The sequence below is a fragment of the Capricornis sumatraensis genome, chromosome 19 (genome assembly GCF_032405125.1).
Source record: "Capricornis sumatraensis isolate serow.1 chromosome 19, serow.2, whole genome shotgun sequence".
NCBI classification, from domain to species: Eukaryota; Metazoa; Chordata; class Mammalia; order Artiodactyla; family Bovidae; genus Capricornis; species Capricornis sumatraensis.
This window is the reverse complement of record NC_091087.1, coordinates 73600637-73616464: the sequence shown is the minus strand read 5'-3', so window position 1 is coordinate 73616464 and position 15828 is coordinate 73600637. Positions and strand designations below refer to the sequence as shown.

The 15828-nt window shown below is 52.1% G+C and overlaps 1 protein-coding gene across 6 annotated transcripts in view; it reads right to left on the bottom strand.

The window, feature by feature from the left end:
- Positions 1-1681: 1681 nt before the first annotated feature.
- PPP2R5C (protein phosphatase 2 regulatory subunit B'gamma) overlaps positions 1682-15828 on the bottom strand; it is a 136781-nt gene continuing 122634 nt past the window's right edge. For 3 of the 6 annotated variants that reach the window (XM_068991093.1, XM_068991098.1, XM_068991095.1), the window contains 3 exons: positions 14966-15038; positions 9889-10005; positions 1682-4372 (listed from right to left, as the gene is read on the bottom strand). In XM_068991093.1, the coding sequence (XP_068847194.1) occupies positions 4241-4372; positions 9889-10005; positions 14966-15038 (322 nt within the window). In that variant the 3' untranslated portion in view covers positions 1682-4240. Of the gene's footprint in view, positions 4373-9888; positions 10006-14828; positions 15039-15828 lie in introns of those variants that run through there. The other 3 variants (XM_068991094.1, XM_068991096.1, XM_068991097.1) reach the window with 2 other exon arrangements.

The following is a 15828-nucleotide window of genomic DNA, read 5'->3' as shown; positions in this document are numbered from 1 at the left end:
CTGGGTGGTGGAGGGGGGTGGGGAGCTCCCAGCCGGTCCCAGACCACCCCTCTGGCTCGCGCATCTCTCCCTGCGCTGACTTCCATCTGGATCCATCTGCTCATGAACCGTGAGGACAGCAGCTCCACTCACTTCCACGTGTCCTTCCGGGGAATCAGGGAGCCTGAGGTGCTGATGTTGGGATGCTAAACTTGGCAACAGCCCTCCCATCCAGAGCATCTGAGTGTCAGGCTGCCCTCGGGGTCCATCATGCCCGTCATGCGAGTGACCCCCACCTGCCCTGGGGCTGGGTTTGGCTCAGTTTGCCCTCCATAGCAGGCTCTTTACCCCAGTCTTTTTGAAGCTCACAGAGAAACAATTGTGGAAGAAGCAACCTCTAGGTTTCCTAGCAGAAGCGTTTACTATGGAATCATCTGGACTCTGACCCAGAGAAAGCTTTAAGACAGTCCGCTCAACAGCAGCACTTCCTGTGGACATGACCTGCTGTGCACTTACCTGGGCTAAGTCCTGAGGAGCCTGCCTTCAGTGCAGTCTGAACACCCTCTAAGCAGACGTGGGGTGAACGTGTCCCCTGGGGCTATTTCCCCTGCTTGGCCAGAGCGGAAGCTTCAGCTCCCAGCCCTACCCGCATGGGCCCTGGGGCTGCAGGAGGCAGTGGCCGGTGCCCTTAAATTTGCAGGGAATTTGAGAGATTTCTAGCAAGCGCACTCGGAGAGGGCCGCGAAGACTCTATTAGGGCCCCCACCCGAGAGAGTGCAGCCTTAGGCCGACTTCTCCACGTTACCTTTGGTGCCGGGGCCGCCCCTCTCTTCCCGCCCCGGCGCATATTCTGACTCTGCGTGTGCTGCCAGTGTGAGCACGTCGGGGTGTGTGTGTGTGGGGTGGGGGGGGGGTGCGGGCACGGGCAGGCCCCGTCTTAGGACAGCCGCTCCAGCAGCCGCACCAGCGCCAAAGGGTGCCCTCCGCAGTGGAGCAGACACGCGGGGGCGTCCCCAAGGTCGTCACTGAGCCCCAGCTCCAGGAGCGACTTCGGCACCTTTGTCATTGGTGGTGGGTGGCGGGGTGAGGGGGGGAGGAGGCACAGGGACCGCTTGACAGACAAGGAAACCGAGGGGCCTGGGTCACAGCCCACCCGCCGCGAGGCCTGAGGAGGGTGAGCTTGTCGCCACGACTCCAGGGAGCAGCTGATCCTGGGCGGCTTTTCCGTAACCGCCCCGGTGAGGACAGGGAGCCCCCGGGAAGATGAGGGTGCATCAGCTAGGACCCCAACTCCTCCTCAGCCATCCTCCTCTGCTCTCAAGACTTTAGCGTCCCTTTGAGAACCATTTTAAACATCACGGTTAGGGCTCAAATAATTCCATTTCTATAAACTGCGTTTGGATTCACATTTGCCTACTCGCAAAACGAGGGCGGTCATTAAAAAGTCATCTCTACTTTTTTCCATTAGAGAAGCGAAAAAAAAAAAAAAAAGAGCTTATGGAAGGCTCGGGGAAGACCGGGCTGTGGTGGACGGCAGAGTGGCCACCCAACCCGTGTTGAGCGGGGGCCTTCCAGCCGGTGTCCCCGGCGGGGCTGCCCGCCCCTCGCCGTTACCTGACAGTGATCGCCACCAGCTTGCCCAACACCATGGCTGAATTTAGCGTCATGATGAGCAGTAAAATTCACAGGTTCTTTATTTAGTCCATATAATACACCATTTTTAAGAGTTTTTCTTCTTTTAAAATTAGATAAAAGAGCATATTAAATGGCAAGTGTATGAAGTTTCTCTTCATAAACAATGTCAAAACGAAAAGTTCTGAATTACAAAATGTTAAAAAATATGTAGGTACTTAACATTTCACTAAAGCATAAAGTTACAGATATTCTCTAAAGAAAAATAATTGTGCCACTTACCTATTTTTGCTGTTTCTATGAACTTTTTTTTTTTTAATTCTGTACATAGGACATTTTGTACAAAATATGAAGTCTACATTTTTACTACTCATTACCATAAAACAAAGATACAACGTATGTACAATATTAAAAGGAAGCCACACTAAAGCCGCACTAAAAAGACACTCGGAATCGTGACATTTCTGATGCACAGATACCTTTTGGAAAGAGTGAAGATGCGAAACGCAGAACTCTATGAAGAAAAACAGTCACCAGTTTATTTTCAATGCCGTACTTTTGAAATCAGTTTGGTACAGGATAAACAGTGTATCTATGTAATAACATGTAAGCTGAACAGTTAGCACAGGGAGTCTGAGTTCTAACTAGGAAAACTTTAAGAGGCCAAAATATTAAATAATACTCTCGTCAAAGAAAATCAGTTTCTCTCAAAACCTTTTTTTTTTTTTTCTTCCCTTTTTGGTGAATGTTTGTCTTCAATAAAGAGCAGAAGGAAAACCTAGGACAGAAAGATGTTCTTAAATGCTGAGCTTTCCACGTCACCCAAACACCGAGGTTTTGCTTTCTCCCTCGGGCAAGAGGAGAGGCTTCCCAGAGACCTCTCGGGACACTCCGAGAACATCCTCCGTCAGCTAAAGACGGAAGTTCAAACAATGGTTTATCGAGATACGCAAGACACTGCTTTGATACGGTGAAAAGCACCCTTTTTCCCTCAAAAGGAGAAGGCATCTGAACTTTTTTTTAAATGGTAATTTCATAATGGCAAAGTGGAGGGATACGTGTCAAGTTTCTCAGGAAGGTTTCTCCTCCCGCTTTCGGCTGGGGCGGCCTTCCAATTGACTACCTGCTCTGAACACAAGGGGTCCGCTCCCTCCAAGTGACAGGACCCAGGGAGATACACGCCGTCGGGTCGGGGCTTAACTGAGACCCACAGGCAGGAGGCTCCGAGCTGCACAGGGAATGACGTCTGCTCCGCTCCTCACAGGGTCTGAATGGGTCCCCCCAAGACCTTGAGTGAGAGACATCCTGACGGAAGCCTTTGAAGCATCAAGACATTTAACATCAAGTTATAGCATCTTACGCCAGAGACACAGGAAACTAGAATCACTGGTTGAGGGCGGCGGTATGCATCTCAAATAGCTTTCGAGCAGGGTAAGTCAGTCAAAATACTGGCCACCAGGAGAGACGTAAAGAACAGAGCCTTAAGTTTAAAGATTTTTCTCCTCGTGCTGTCCCATTGAAAACAGAGAGCTTAATACATGCAAGGAAGTCTGAAATATTTAGCAGCATTGAAGACCAGTGAAGACTCAGACGCTGGATTTTCCTTATGAGGCATCCTCTTTGCAACGGAGACTCCTCGGTGGCCATCGCTGCTGCCGCCGCCGCCTCTGTGAAGCCCTGGGGACTGCACCGTGGGGAGCGGGAGGGGAGGGGGGCACTTGCCCACGGCACTGATTCTGTGACTTCTGCCCAAAGGCAGCTGAGGCCTGTCTCGGGCTGAGAGCTGGCCTTACTCAAAATGATTCCCTTCTGACTTTCTACAAAAAGTGGAATTCTCAGAGAATTTATCAATTAAAGAGCCTCATTCAAGAGTAACAACGTGTTAAGTAGAGAAAACTCATTCTTCAAAGTAAGACATTGAACGCACCACTTTAAAGTTCCAATTCCAGGCAAGAGAAAGCATTTTTTTTTCTTTAAACAAATTTCTCCTATGAGCTCACTCCCAGGACCCTGGTGCTGGATCCCAGACCTGGAAATATGGCTTTAGTGACACGCAGAAGCAGCAGGACGCAGTGCGCACGGCACTGGCTGGAGTAAAGTGATACTTCGGGAAGATACAGCGGGGAGAAGGGTCACGTCACTTTCCCAGTGAGCTGTGTTAAGATCGACAGCATAGAACCACCTCGGTGGGATTAAAAACAAAAACAGACCGAAAAAAAGAACAAAAAACCCACCAACCACCCAGGAAGAAACTGCTGGCGTAACAGTCTGAAGGGCTGTACAGTCTCTCTTATAGTGTTCCTTTGATCTGAAAACCACTGATATTCTCCTAAGACCCACCTAACCTAAATGATCGCAAATCCCACTTGGGGAGAACATGAAGGTGACGACTGGGGTGCTTTCCTTAGCTCTGATTTTGGGGAACCGTCTTATGCGGGGCCGTGCAGGGACCCCGAATTGGGGGAGGGTGCACGCACAGCCCTGGGCGGTCACCATTGTTTGAACTCCTAGTCTCAGCTGAGGCGGAAGGACGCGATTGCCTACAGACGGGGTTGGAGGAAGCTTGGACTGAGTGTGACTGACTGGTATGGCACACGGAGCGTGTCTTCTCTATGGGCAGGCGCGGGGGCTAGCGCCCGTCCTGGGGCGCCGGCTCCTCGGCGCGGCCGTGGGCCTCCAGGGCGCTCTTGGCGTGCAGGTCCTGGGGAAGGTCGGACTTGCGGCGCACCAGGGGCCGCTCCTTCTTCGGGTCCTTCTGTGCCTGCAATGGAAACGCACGGCGTTGGCGACAGACCCGGCGACCTGGAGGTGTGCTCGCCCTGCTCTGAGCCGGCGCAGCCCACACTCCAGGGGACCACCCCTGAGGACTCCGGACGCCCAGAAAACGGGGTGGCCCTCACCCCCTCAGTGACCGAGGGGGACGCCTCGTCTATTAAGAGAGAACCGAGGGACGGTGTGCATGGTGTTGGCATCGCGGTCTTCTAAAAGGTACAGTCTTGCCCAGGGTATTGGATACCTCTGTTTTGTAAACTCATCAGCTTTAGCACATCTCACAAATGGCAAAATCTTCCTAGTTCATAAAATGTCACCGAAACCATTTTACGGGTGTGTCCCTTACAGAGGCATTTCAGGAAGTCGAAATTTCCCTTGGAGGTAGATAAAAAGAAAGAATGAAAAGCACATTTAAACTGGACTCAAAGCCAGCAACAGGTCTAAAACTTCTATTAAATTTGAAAAAAGACACTTAAAATGAGAGGTAGTGAGTAGGTCATGTAAGGGGAAAAAACCTTCTAGAACTTAGGAAAACTATCCATTTAATCATCTACATAAGATTTCCTAACATTAAGGGTGTGATGTAAGATTCCCCTCTCCATTCCATTTTCTTCCTAAACTTAGGACAGTTTGGTCTTACTAAGGGAAAAAAAGAAGGAAAAAAATTAAGTGAACCCCTGTTTGCATGGGAATTTAGAGAATTTTGTCTGCAGAGAAAGGGTGGTCTGAAATATGGGGAGTTCATGAATAATAGTTAAATTATTCAGTTTTGAAGTAGGGCCATTGCGTCAATACCAGTCTGTCTGAAACAAAACAAGACGCCATCAAAGTTGCCTAAACACACCGTTATGTTCCAGGACGCAGCCGGTTTGTGAGGAACTTTGACAAGAACCACAACTTCCTTTCTGTTTAAGTGTCTCCAGCAAAGGGGAGGTACTACTTAAATAGCAATACTTTGGTGGTGATGAGCAAACACCTGCCAGAAAACACTCGTACTAAGTCAATCTTCACTTGATAGCAACAAGCACACCTCTCTGACCACTCCCCAGAGTGGCCAGCTTGCCAGGACCGCTGGCATGATACGCAAAGTATACTTCTCTGTGCTTTAATAAAAATATTCAGGGACTTGCAGAAACCATATATGAAAAGTGCAGTTTTGCAGAGCTACTGTTTCTCACGGTTCTTGGCAAATTTACCTATGAAGACCATAATAATGTCAAGGTTTGGAAAGAATTTTGTGTCATATCATTTTAGGATTGTTTCTAGAAATGTTATTTGGATATTAAGGTTCATTAATGGCAAAGGCAGGAATTTTGATTTTCTCTCCCGGAAACTGGTGTAAGATAGCTTCAGGGGCTGCCGATCAGGGTCACAGCCCTTGTAAAAGCGCTCTCATCGGTGAAGCCTGTTTGCCTTCGACCCGGGAGAAACTCAGAGGGAAATTCTACCCTGAATTTTATGTCCATTCCATGTTGAGTTGTAAAACAAAGCAAAGCAAGGCAAAACAAAAGCCTTTCAGAGACTTAAAATATTTAATAACTGCCGCCGACAGGCATTCCAAAGAGAAGAAACATTTTCATAGAAAAAGGCAATAGTAAGAACCTGGGAGCTGGAAACCAACAAACGCAAATTGAGAAGGCAAACGTGACCGGGGAAGCTTCTGGAAGGAGAGAGAGAGAGAGAGAGAGAGAGAGGGACCTGCTGAGTTTTCCTGGGTAGCCATTTAAAACCAGGGTGTAAAGCAGAGAGCAGTTACACAAGCTACAAAGGTTAAAAAACAAACAAAAAAAAAATCAGAAACATGGGAGGCAGGAGAGAGATGTCATGCAGATGGTCACCCTGGACGAGTGGCCCTGGTGGAAGGGTGTGTGGGCGAGCATGCCGTTGATGGCGGGGCGGACGAGACAGACGGGAGTGCTGCCCCGGACACCTCCCCGGAGACGTGAGCCGGGAAGGTGCGGTCTCTGTCCGCAGCGGGACAGCGGCTCTGAAAGGAAAAGCAGCTCTGAAAGCGGCTATTCGGGAAGTGGGGGGCAACATCGGGGTGGGTGCACGGAAAGAGTGCACGCTTCCACTACTTAATTCAGGACAGAACTCATCAGAGTCTCCTGAGGGACCAGATTCCTTTGTCTTCACCATCACAAGCTGGAATGACAGGGGAAAAAAAGGGAAAATACTTCATGTACACAGCATTGCCAGCTCTTTTCCTAAATATAAAAAAAAGCCTTATAAATCCATTTCTGTGTACTGGAGCAAGGACTACCTTCACTTCACCTTCCGTCTTTCTACACCTTCCTTAACCGCCTGCTCGACACTGCTTTCCTCCCGACCGACTGTTAAAAATGAGAATTGCAAAGCATTTTAAACGTCTCTGATATATGAACGTCATTCACGTGAACTTTACTGGTTCTTTTTGGAGGTTCTACATAGGGTTACACAATTTTCTCAGAAGAAATACAAGCCACAGTTCTGACAGGTCAATACATAACTGAATTTCTCCCCAGCACCCCAACCCAGTACGTTGCACGGCCACTGGGGTCTCCTCCGCTGGAGAAGATTCTCCTGCGTGCACCTCACGTCAGCTGTGAGCCCACGTTCAAATTACTTCGAAGAAATGTCGAGTTATTTTGGAAAAATAAACCTAGCTGAAAATAAACTAAAAGGGGCAGTGACAATGTTCAAATTACTAAATTTAAAAACTGAAAAGCCTAGTTTGTAGCATAACCTCTTAAGTCAGTTTGGTCTCCAAATGAGGAATATAGATTTCCCCTGCATCTCAGCATCTTCTCTTTGCTTTAATGACAGTGTGTTTGAGGATTTAGGACTATGGCTCCAAATACTCTCAAACTGACAAGAGCCTGTCATATCAAATATTATAGCTAAGAGACTGCACTATAAACTTCTTCATCTAGGTAGGTTGCTATTTGCGGGGGGTGGGGGCGGGGGAGTTCAACTGGTCCATAGAAATCCATAATAAGTCTTGAAATTGGGTGGTGTTAGTCTTCCAAGTTTATTCAGAGTTATCTTAGCTATTCTAGGTCCTTTGCATTTCTGTATACGTTTTAGAATTAGCTGGTCAATGTCTTAAAAAAGAGAAGGGTGACTGTTGGGATTCTGACTGGGTTCTGTTAATTTGGGAGAGAACTGATACCTTAATAGCACAGAGTCTTCCAACACAGGAACAAGATCCATAGACACTTAAAGGTAGCGTGAGGGGCGGGGAGGGGAGATTTTGTAGGAATGTTAATTACACAGAAAGCTCAGTCTTATAATCTAATTTCAAGAGTTTCATGAAAATAAACTGGCAAACCAAGAACTCTCCGAGAGACGCCTTGTCTACACCCGGTGACTCAGGACTAAGGACTGGATGAGCAGAGAGGCTGCTTCCTTCTCCACCGTGGAGGGAGGGGAAGGAGACGTGCCCTCCACATGCCCTCCAGGGGCCGCTGGAAGATCAACCAGCTGGGAAGGAGCAGCCACCAAGGAAATACGAGAGCTGACTTTCAAAGGTAGTCTTTCTCAAGGCGAGAATGCTGTTTTTTCTAAATCCCCTACAGAGTCGGCCCTGAGTCAGAAATATACCCAAAGATCGCACAATTATGTAATATGTTCGTTACACTTTGGGAGGAGTCTATCCTTTTCCTGGGTTTAATTATCACATCAAATGACATCCCCAAAAGAAAACCCCTCCAGCCCTAAAATATTTAACGTATCAGGACTGGCTTGTAAGCTGTCGTTTTCCCTTTCTGTGTTTTTGGGCCTGAGTGAGCCAAAGACTACCGTGAGGCTAGACTGAAGACCACCCACGGGCAGGCTCGCTGCCAAGAGGGACCCTGACACGCACGTCCTCTGCCTGCCTGCTGTAATGATGCCAGCGCTCATGCTTCTAGCCCACCTGAGGCTGTAAAACTGAAACGGCAATCCAAGAGATGACTTCAAATTCCTTTCCGAGTTAAAAACAAAACAAAACAAGCCTTAGTAAGAAAATTAACACCCCCATAAGACTGAGAAAAAAGACAAAGGTTTTCATTCAGGCTATTCATTGCTAAGAATATTGTGAGGAAAATGATGGAATCCAAACTGGATTGAGTAAAAAACACATCACTGGCGTTTTCCCACTGTAGCGTCAGTGTTTGCATCCACCTGCCTTTCCCTGAACCTGAGGTCAAGAGCTGGCCGGGCGGGAGGAGGCGTGAGGGGGTCCGGCAGCCCTGAGAAAAGGGGGTCTGGGCCCGCGCTGCCCGGTGGGAACACCGTGCCAGCCACACACGCAATTCCAGACTGTCTAGCAGCCGCGCTGAAAAGGTGGGAAGCAACAAGTGAAAATTACTGGAGTAACATTCTTTATTTAACCCAGTATATCCAAAATATTATCATTTCAACACCTTGTCAGTAACAGAAAACTATGAATGAGAGCTTCCTAGGTTCTCTTCTGTACATTAAGCCTGGGAGTCCCCCGGGTGTGTTTTGGGATGCAGATGGCCAAAGGGCACGCGGGCCTCTTGGCTGCCGTGTGGGGCCGTGCAGTCTGGATGGTCCAGAGCGCGTGCCCGTGGTGATGTCCGATCCTGTCTGATCAGGCGGGGGACACAATTTACTTGAATGAAAAACAGAGTTAAAAAAAACACACCAACAACCCTGAGCTCAGGATGACCCTCTCCTCTTGAAACCATCTGCATTCAGAGTGCAGCTCAATTTTAGCCTCTCTAGCTTGTTTTAACATTTCAGGATTGTAGTGCTGGGAGTCTTTAGGAATTCTTATGCAGCTCAAAGGGGATTCAAGTTTCAGAGTCAGAAAGGGCCATGTCCCCAGACTTGGGGAGCGCTTATCAGCTGCCTGGACTGAGAACAGGAGGCACCGTCAGAGACACGGGGCGCGCAGTGGCTCCGCCTGCCACCCTCTGCAAAGCCTAAATCGCGTCTGCTCCCAAGTTAGCGACAGGAGCCTTTCTCTGGACCAGTGGTGATCTGAATATGCATCTCTGCCAAGTGGAAACAAGACCACGTGACTGTGGGTACTGCCTGAGGGGCCCGAGAGAGCCCTGGCGTGAGCAGGACCCTGCTGTTGACAGTAGGAGAGCTCTGCCTGGCATCCTGGGGCCCCCGGGGGCTGGCAGGAACTCTGTGGAGAAGTTAAAGGGGCCAGCCCTGGGCCAGAGCAGGAGCCAGAGGTGGGCAGAGGGCGCACATGGGGCAGACGTGACCGCACACCTTTCGAATTCTCACTCTAGCTGTGAGCTGACTTGCAGGTAAGAGCTGGGATTATTACTCTTAAGAGTAAACGTAGAAAACGCATTTCAGGCACGTATTAACCCTTAAAAACTGCTTCTACTAACTTGATCTAAGATGTACGTATGGGAGGTTTCCCATAAGATGGCCAACTCGTGAGTTTCCACATCAGCTTACACGGGAGGAGCTGCGCCCCACCGTGTGGCTAAAATCGCACACACGTCTTATAAGCAAGTCTCTACGGGGCGCGGCCAGCTGAGCTCTGCGCGCTTTTACCTGGCGAGCCTCTTCGTTCACTGTCTTTCTCAGCATCTGCACATCTTCAAATAAAGGCCCATCTGTCTCCATTGCCACCGGGATGCTGATGGTGCTCGCTTGACTATACACTGCGTACTGCAATGCAAAGCGCGGAGTCACTCTCGGCCAGCGCTCGGGGGGGCGGCTCCAGGGCTCTTCCTTGAGATGCTGCCCGCCCCCGGGGCCCCTCCTGAAGGAGGCCTGTGTGCGGGACGAGCCAAGCCTGGCCTACACCTGCCCGCCTGCGGGTGGGGACAGCAGAGCGGCTGCCTCACTTCCAGGCTCTCCCAGCCTTGGGCCACAGGACACCCACCCTGGAGCCTTGGCCTCCTGATACCCTGAGCCTGCTCGTGGGGACCGCTTCCCACAGAAGCCTGTGCCTCCAGCCCCCACCTCTGCCCGCACCCTGCGGGCCTCATTGTGCCTTCCCCGCATCCACCTCACCCTCACTCACGTCCCTGTTTGCTCCGCGTTCTCCAGACTCACCCCAACCCCAGCACGAATCACACCCGCCCTTTGATGCACAGCCTCTCTGTTCACCTCCCGGACGATGTTGTCTCAATCAGTCCCGCAGCTCACACCTCACCCTGCCAACTGGGGCCGGCCCTGCAGGGGGCCTGATGCGCCCACAAGCCAGTGGGGTCCCGTCGGGGGACCCGGGGACGCCGCTCTCCCCAGGCTCCAGGCCAAGTCAGGCTCTGGTGTGAAGTGAGGTGAAGTGAAGTCCGCTCAGTCGTGTCCAACTCTTTGCGATCCCGTGGACTGCAGCCTACCAGGCTCCTCCGTCCATGAGATTCCCCAGGCAAGAACACTGGAGTGGGGTGCCATTTCCTTCTCCAGGGGAATCTTCCTGAACCAGGGATCGAACCCGGGTCTCCCGCATTGCAGGCGGACGCTTTAACCTCTGAGCCACCAGGGAAGCTCTGGTGTGAGCAGGACGGTTTCTGACTTTGCTTCGGAGAGTGTGACTGGGCGGGGTGGAGGGATGAGCTTGCTTCACAGGTGGCAGAGAGCCCTGACTGTCCTTAGCGCTCGGCGCCCACTAGTGTGTCTGTCGCGAGCTGGGTGCTACTCCAAATACAAGCTATAATGTGAGTGCTAGAGGCCCCTGACTGAAGGACTGCTGCGGTCCTTACGCTAACCCACGAGGCTCCGGGCCGGTGGGGGGGGTTGGGGTCCCGAGATGCAGCTCCGCCCTCCCTGCCCTGCACCATGTCCCTCCACCGGGGCTGGGGGCCTGGGCCCCCCGCCCATATGCCTCCCTCCCACCAGCCAAGCGCACCGGGGGGAACTGCTCAGCTCTCGGGGGGCCCTTCTCCTCCTGACCCCTCAGGCCGGGGCCTTGGCCCTCTGACGGGATGCTGAGCACCAGGCTGTGGGTGACCTTGTGGCCATGTGCTGACCACCGTCAGCCCTGAAGCCGCCCCCTCCTGGGCCTGGGGCGCCGGCCAGCCCCGCTCCTCTCTCCTCCGCCACAGCATGGACGACACAACTGTCCCTCCTCATGGCCCCCAAGGGTCTCACAGACTCCTGCCCTCAGCCCCTCGCAGGAGCCACATCCTCGAGCCCGATTCTCCCACTGTGGCAGGTGCGCAGGCCCTTCAGCGCCCCCACCCGCCCTGGCCAGCAGCAGCGTCTCCACAGGTGCCCCAGAGCACCCTGATAGCTTTCTGAACACAGGCGAGCCGGGACGACGCCTGCACAAACCCACGGGTCCTGCTCCCTCTCCAGCTTCGGCCCTGACTCAGACCATGCCCAGCCCCTGCCCTGCGATGACACTCCATCCACGAGCAGCCTGGTCTCCCTAGAGGCCCCACTCTGTCCTGACCCCCGGCTGCTGCAGCACCCCCAGCTTAGCTGAGACGCGTTGGCTCCATCTGCAGGCAGCCCAGCGCTCTTGGAGGGCTAAGTCCTGGTGGCGTGGGGACACCCAGCTGTGGCCACCCTATCCCCAGCCTTCCTTTACGTGTCCCTCTCTAAAGGCAGGGCCAGACTCTCGCCAGCATCACCCCCAGTGTTTGTATCATATGACAGTCTGCGTTCTCTCTGCTCCCACCTGGCTCCCCTCCTTGACACACAGGCCCTGTCTCATTCTCATCTGTGTATCCTGGGACATGCAGTTGGCACCATCGGCTGAGAGAGGAGGGGGCCTGCTTGGTACAAGGAGCTGGGGGCCTCACGCAACTTGTCCCAGCAGGACTCAGGCTGGGCGGGGCAGATAGGGCAGTGCCCAGGAGGTGGTGCATGGGGTTTGAACCAGTATTTCAGCTTTCGGCCATGCCAGGAGAAAATCAGTGTCCAGGCAGAACAACTGGTGAGTGGCTGTGCCAAGAGCAGCGGGGGTGGGGGTGGGGAGTGCAGGGGAGGGCGGCGGCGGGGGGGGGACTCTGAGCCCCTGGGGGGCTCGGGGCAAAGAGAAGTTCGAACAAGGATGCTAGGCGATGTCTGCAGGAAGTCGGTGTCACTAGCAGGCTGGGGCGGGGAGGGGGGTGGGCAGAGGAGTCTCACCAGGAATAAAAACCTTCCCCCACCCGCCGAGGCTGATGTTCTCAACAGGTGGGAGAGGGAACACACATGCCCAGAGGCTCGTCTCCCACATGAGAGGCAGGCAGCCAGGCTCTGTGCCCCGGGCCTACTACGCATCGTCCTCTCGCTGCTAACAGACAGAACGCGGAGCCACAGCCGCGTCTGAAAATCACAGAGGCGCACCTGGTCTGCATGTCACGAGATCCCCGCAGAAAGGAGATGAGCGTTAAACCGCTGTATGGCTTCTTTTGGTGGACTGGGAAAAACACATTCACGTTAGAAACCTTCCGTATTTCACGACTTTACTAAACTGAATCACGTCTGACCGTTAAAAACACCCCAACGCAAGCTGCCACAACTGCTAAGACAAACAACCCGAATCCTAAAGGACCACCGCTTTCCGAATCCAGCGGCCTACAGGGGGACCTGCGGTCACGTCTCAGGGCGACTTGGGCAAATCCAAGGCTCAGCACCAGGCAGACTGCTAGAGTTCCCCTCTGCGAACAGAGGGAGGGGCTGGGGGCCACCTTAAATGAGGAAGCTGGTGAACCACCTCTCAGACGGCAGGTTCGAGATGGAGCGTGAGGCTGCAACCACCCAGCCATCTACTTTCGTTACAGAGATAGAAAGCAAACTGTATTACCCACAAAATTATTTACCATTTTTGGTTGTTATAAATGGCAAGCAGTGATTAGAATTTAGAAAAGATTTTCTCTCTCTCTCGAGAATGAACAGCGAGCACCAAGGCCCTGATTTCCAGCTCTGAGACACTAGCCCATGAAGTATTTTCCGTTTCAGACAGTGAGCGGTGGACTGCAGCGTGCGGATGGGGCGGGCCGGGGTGGAGGCAGAGGGGGTTCTCAGGCACAGATGAGGGACGGGGCGGTGCCCGGCCCAGGGCTCCACAGCACAAACGAGGCGGCCCCCAGCAGAGGCCGCCCCGCGGCCACTGCTACTTGAGACGCCATGAGACAGAGCGGCCGAAGGAGGGAAAATGCGATGGATGAACATTCAGGTTCAGAAACAGGGGAATGAGGATAACACATATATATACGTTAGTGGGATCTCCCATGGGGCTTATTCCTGTTTTCCAGGTAAAACAAATAAAATCAGACCCTCTGATTTGTACACATTTTCACGTGTTTTCCAAGGGTGTGTGTGATGGGGGCCCTGATGACCTTGACTGGGACCCCCCCACCCTGTCTGACCTCTGCATGGGAGCATCAGAACAGAGCAAGGCAGCTGGGTGCCCCGTCAGGCCCAGCCCGTCCACCCACACGCCCCAGACGCAGGGCTTTAGGACAAACGTCAGCCATATTTTAACCTCATGTTCAGCATAGATTCTGTTCTTAAAAGTATACGCCCATAGCCACCCGCCTCAATAACGACCGCACTGTTTCACAGTAATCTTAAAACGGCACTTCTGCATAAGAGCGTGGCATATAGACAGGGAATAACAAGTCAGCATGTTGTTACGGCCGTGAAGGACATACTTTCAACTCTGAGTCACGTGTCACTTTTTATTCAACGCCACAGAGATCGAGAACCCACAGAACACCTGAGATCACGATGCCTCGTGCACACTTCTCACCAAAGGCAACAAGTAGGCTGAGTGTCATCTGGTTCACCTCACAGAACTTTTCAGGACTTTAGGGGGCAGCTGGAGCAGTTATCCTCAGAAAATAAGAATCTTTTCTTTTCTGGGGAGCTGACCACAGCCCTGAGAATTCTCAGGGGCGGCAGAGACTCACAGAAAGGCCCTTCAGGGACGGTCAGATGGACCCTCAGCGCCAGGAAGGATGCCTGCCGGGACCTGCTCCAATCCCCCAACCAGCGGACATGACCCCTGCGGCCCCAGCTCCGGCCCCCGACCCCGGCTGTCTGGGGGGGTGTCAGCTGGCTCACCTCTACAGGGGACACTGCTTCAGTGCCGGCGCCCCCAGAAGACACGCCCGCTGGGCCCAGCGGCCAGGGTGTGCCGGGACGGGAGAAAAGGATTAGTTGCTAAGATGACAGAAGTCAGTCAACTGTTCTGAGAAAGGCTCAAGCCTGGAAGAAGCCTCATTTTAGGACACAGGTCGCTGACTTCACACTTCACCTATTTCAAATCCAGTTTTTATTTTTTTCCCCTGTAGAATTAATTTGATATTAAAAAGAAAGAAAAGGACTGTTTCAACTACAGCATCTATGACACTTGAGAGAGAAAAGCAAACTGTAATCTGGGCCCAGAACAGAGGTTGTATCCTGGCTTTCTTTTTACCACAGTATATTTGAAAGGTTTGTATCTTATTTAAAAAGCGTAATAATAATAATCATCATCAATAAAAACGCCAATCCTGTGGTAAAAACTTGGTGGGGCAAAATAAGTACTTATACGAAGGTTGGAAAGCATTTTTATTGCGGACAGTTTCGTACACAATGTTAGTGAAGTGGAGCTGTCTCCCCCTCCCACGATGAAGCCACACTCCTCTCTCACAAAAATACTCAAGTCACACCCTAGACGTTTTCACGTCACTCTCTTTTTTAGTACCTGGGGGTTTGCTTTGGCTAGGTTTTCTATTTTAACCCACGCTTCTTCTCGTTCTTTCATTTTTAGCTTCTCTCTGAAAAATAGTAAAATGTCGTTGGCATTAGAGAAACAAATCAAATTCAAGAAAGTGTTAAGAGGGGGGCATGGCCAGCAACACGACACCTCATTTCCTCTTTGTCACTGTCTGGTCTTATTTTACGTATATCACAGTGGTGACCACGAGGTACGCAATGGGGAAAAAAAACCAAAACTGGGCTTAGAGGAAAAAGAGCTAAAATTACAAACACACCAGAATTTTAACACGTCTAAGAATTTTGGCTCTTAGGAACGTCTGCACCAGCTCCTCCTCGCCTCCTTCCTTCCCTGGCTTTGTTGCGTTGTCACAGGAGGCTCACGGCTTCGATGAGACGTCTCTACACCCGTGAAGAGTGAGCCCGCACCCCAGCGTGGAGAAGCCAGGTGAGGACGTGCTTACAGAGGCCCAGCACGCAGGTCTGCACCCACGAGGCGCAGCACCTTCAGGAAATTACTCATCACGGGACCGACTCTTTAAATCTAGAAAATGTGCGGCCTGCTGGGTCAGGTCCCTTTTAGGGGTGCGATGTCCCATGGACAATGATGCACCATCAGACAAGCCCCAGGGGTCACGCACTTCAGCCCTGGACACTACGCCCGCCTGCGGCAGGAGGGGGCAGGCAGCCGGCGGGGCGAGGACACCACGGCCAGCTCCCTGCGCCCTCCTGCTGCGGCTCCCTCTGTCGCCGCCTCTCACACACTCGATGATGTTTTGCTATCGTGCTCTTTCCGCACCGCCCAGAGCAGAAACTCCACAAGGGCAAGGGCTGCGTTTGTTTTATTCACAG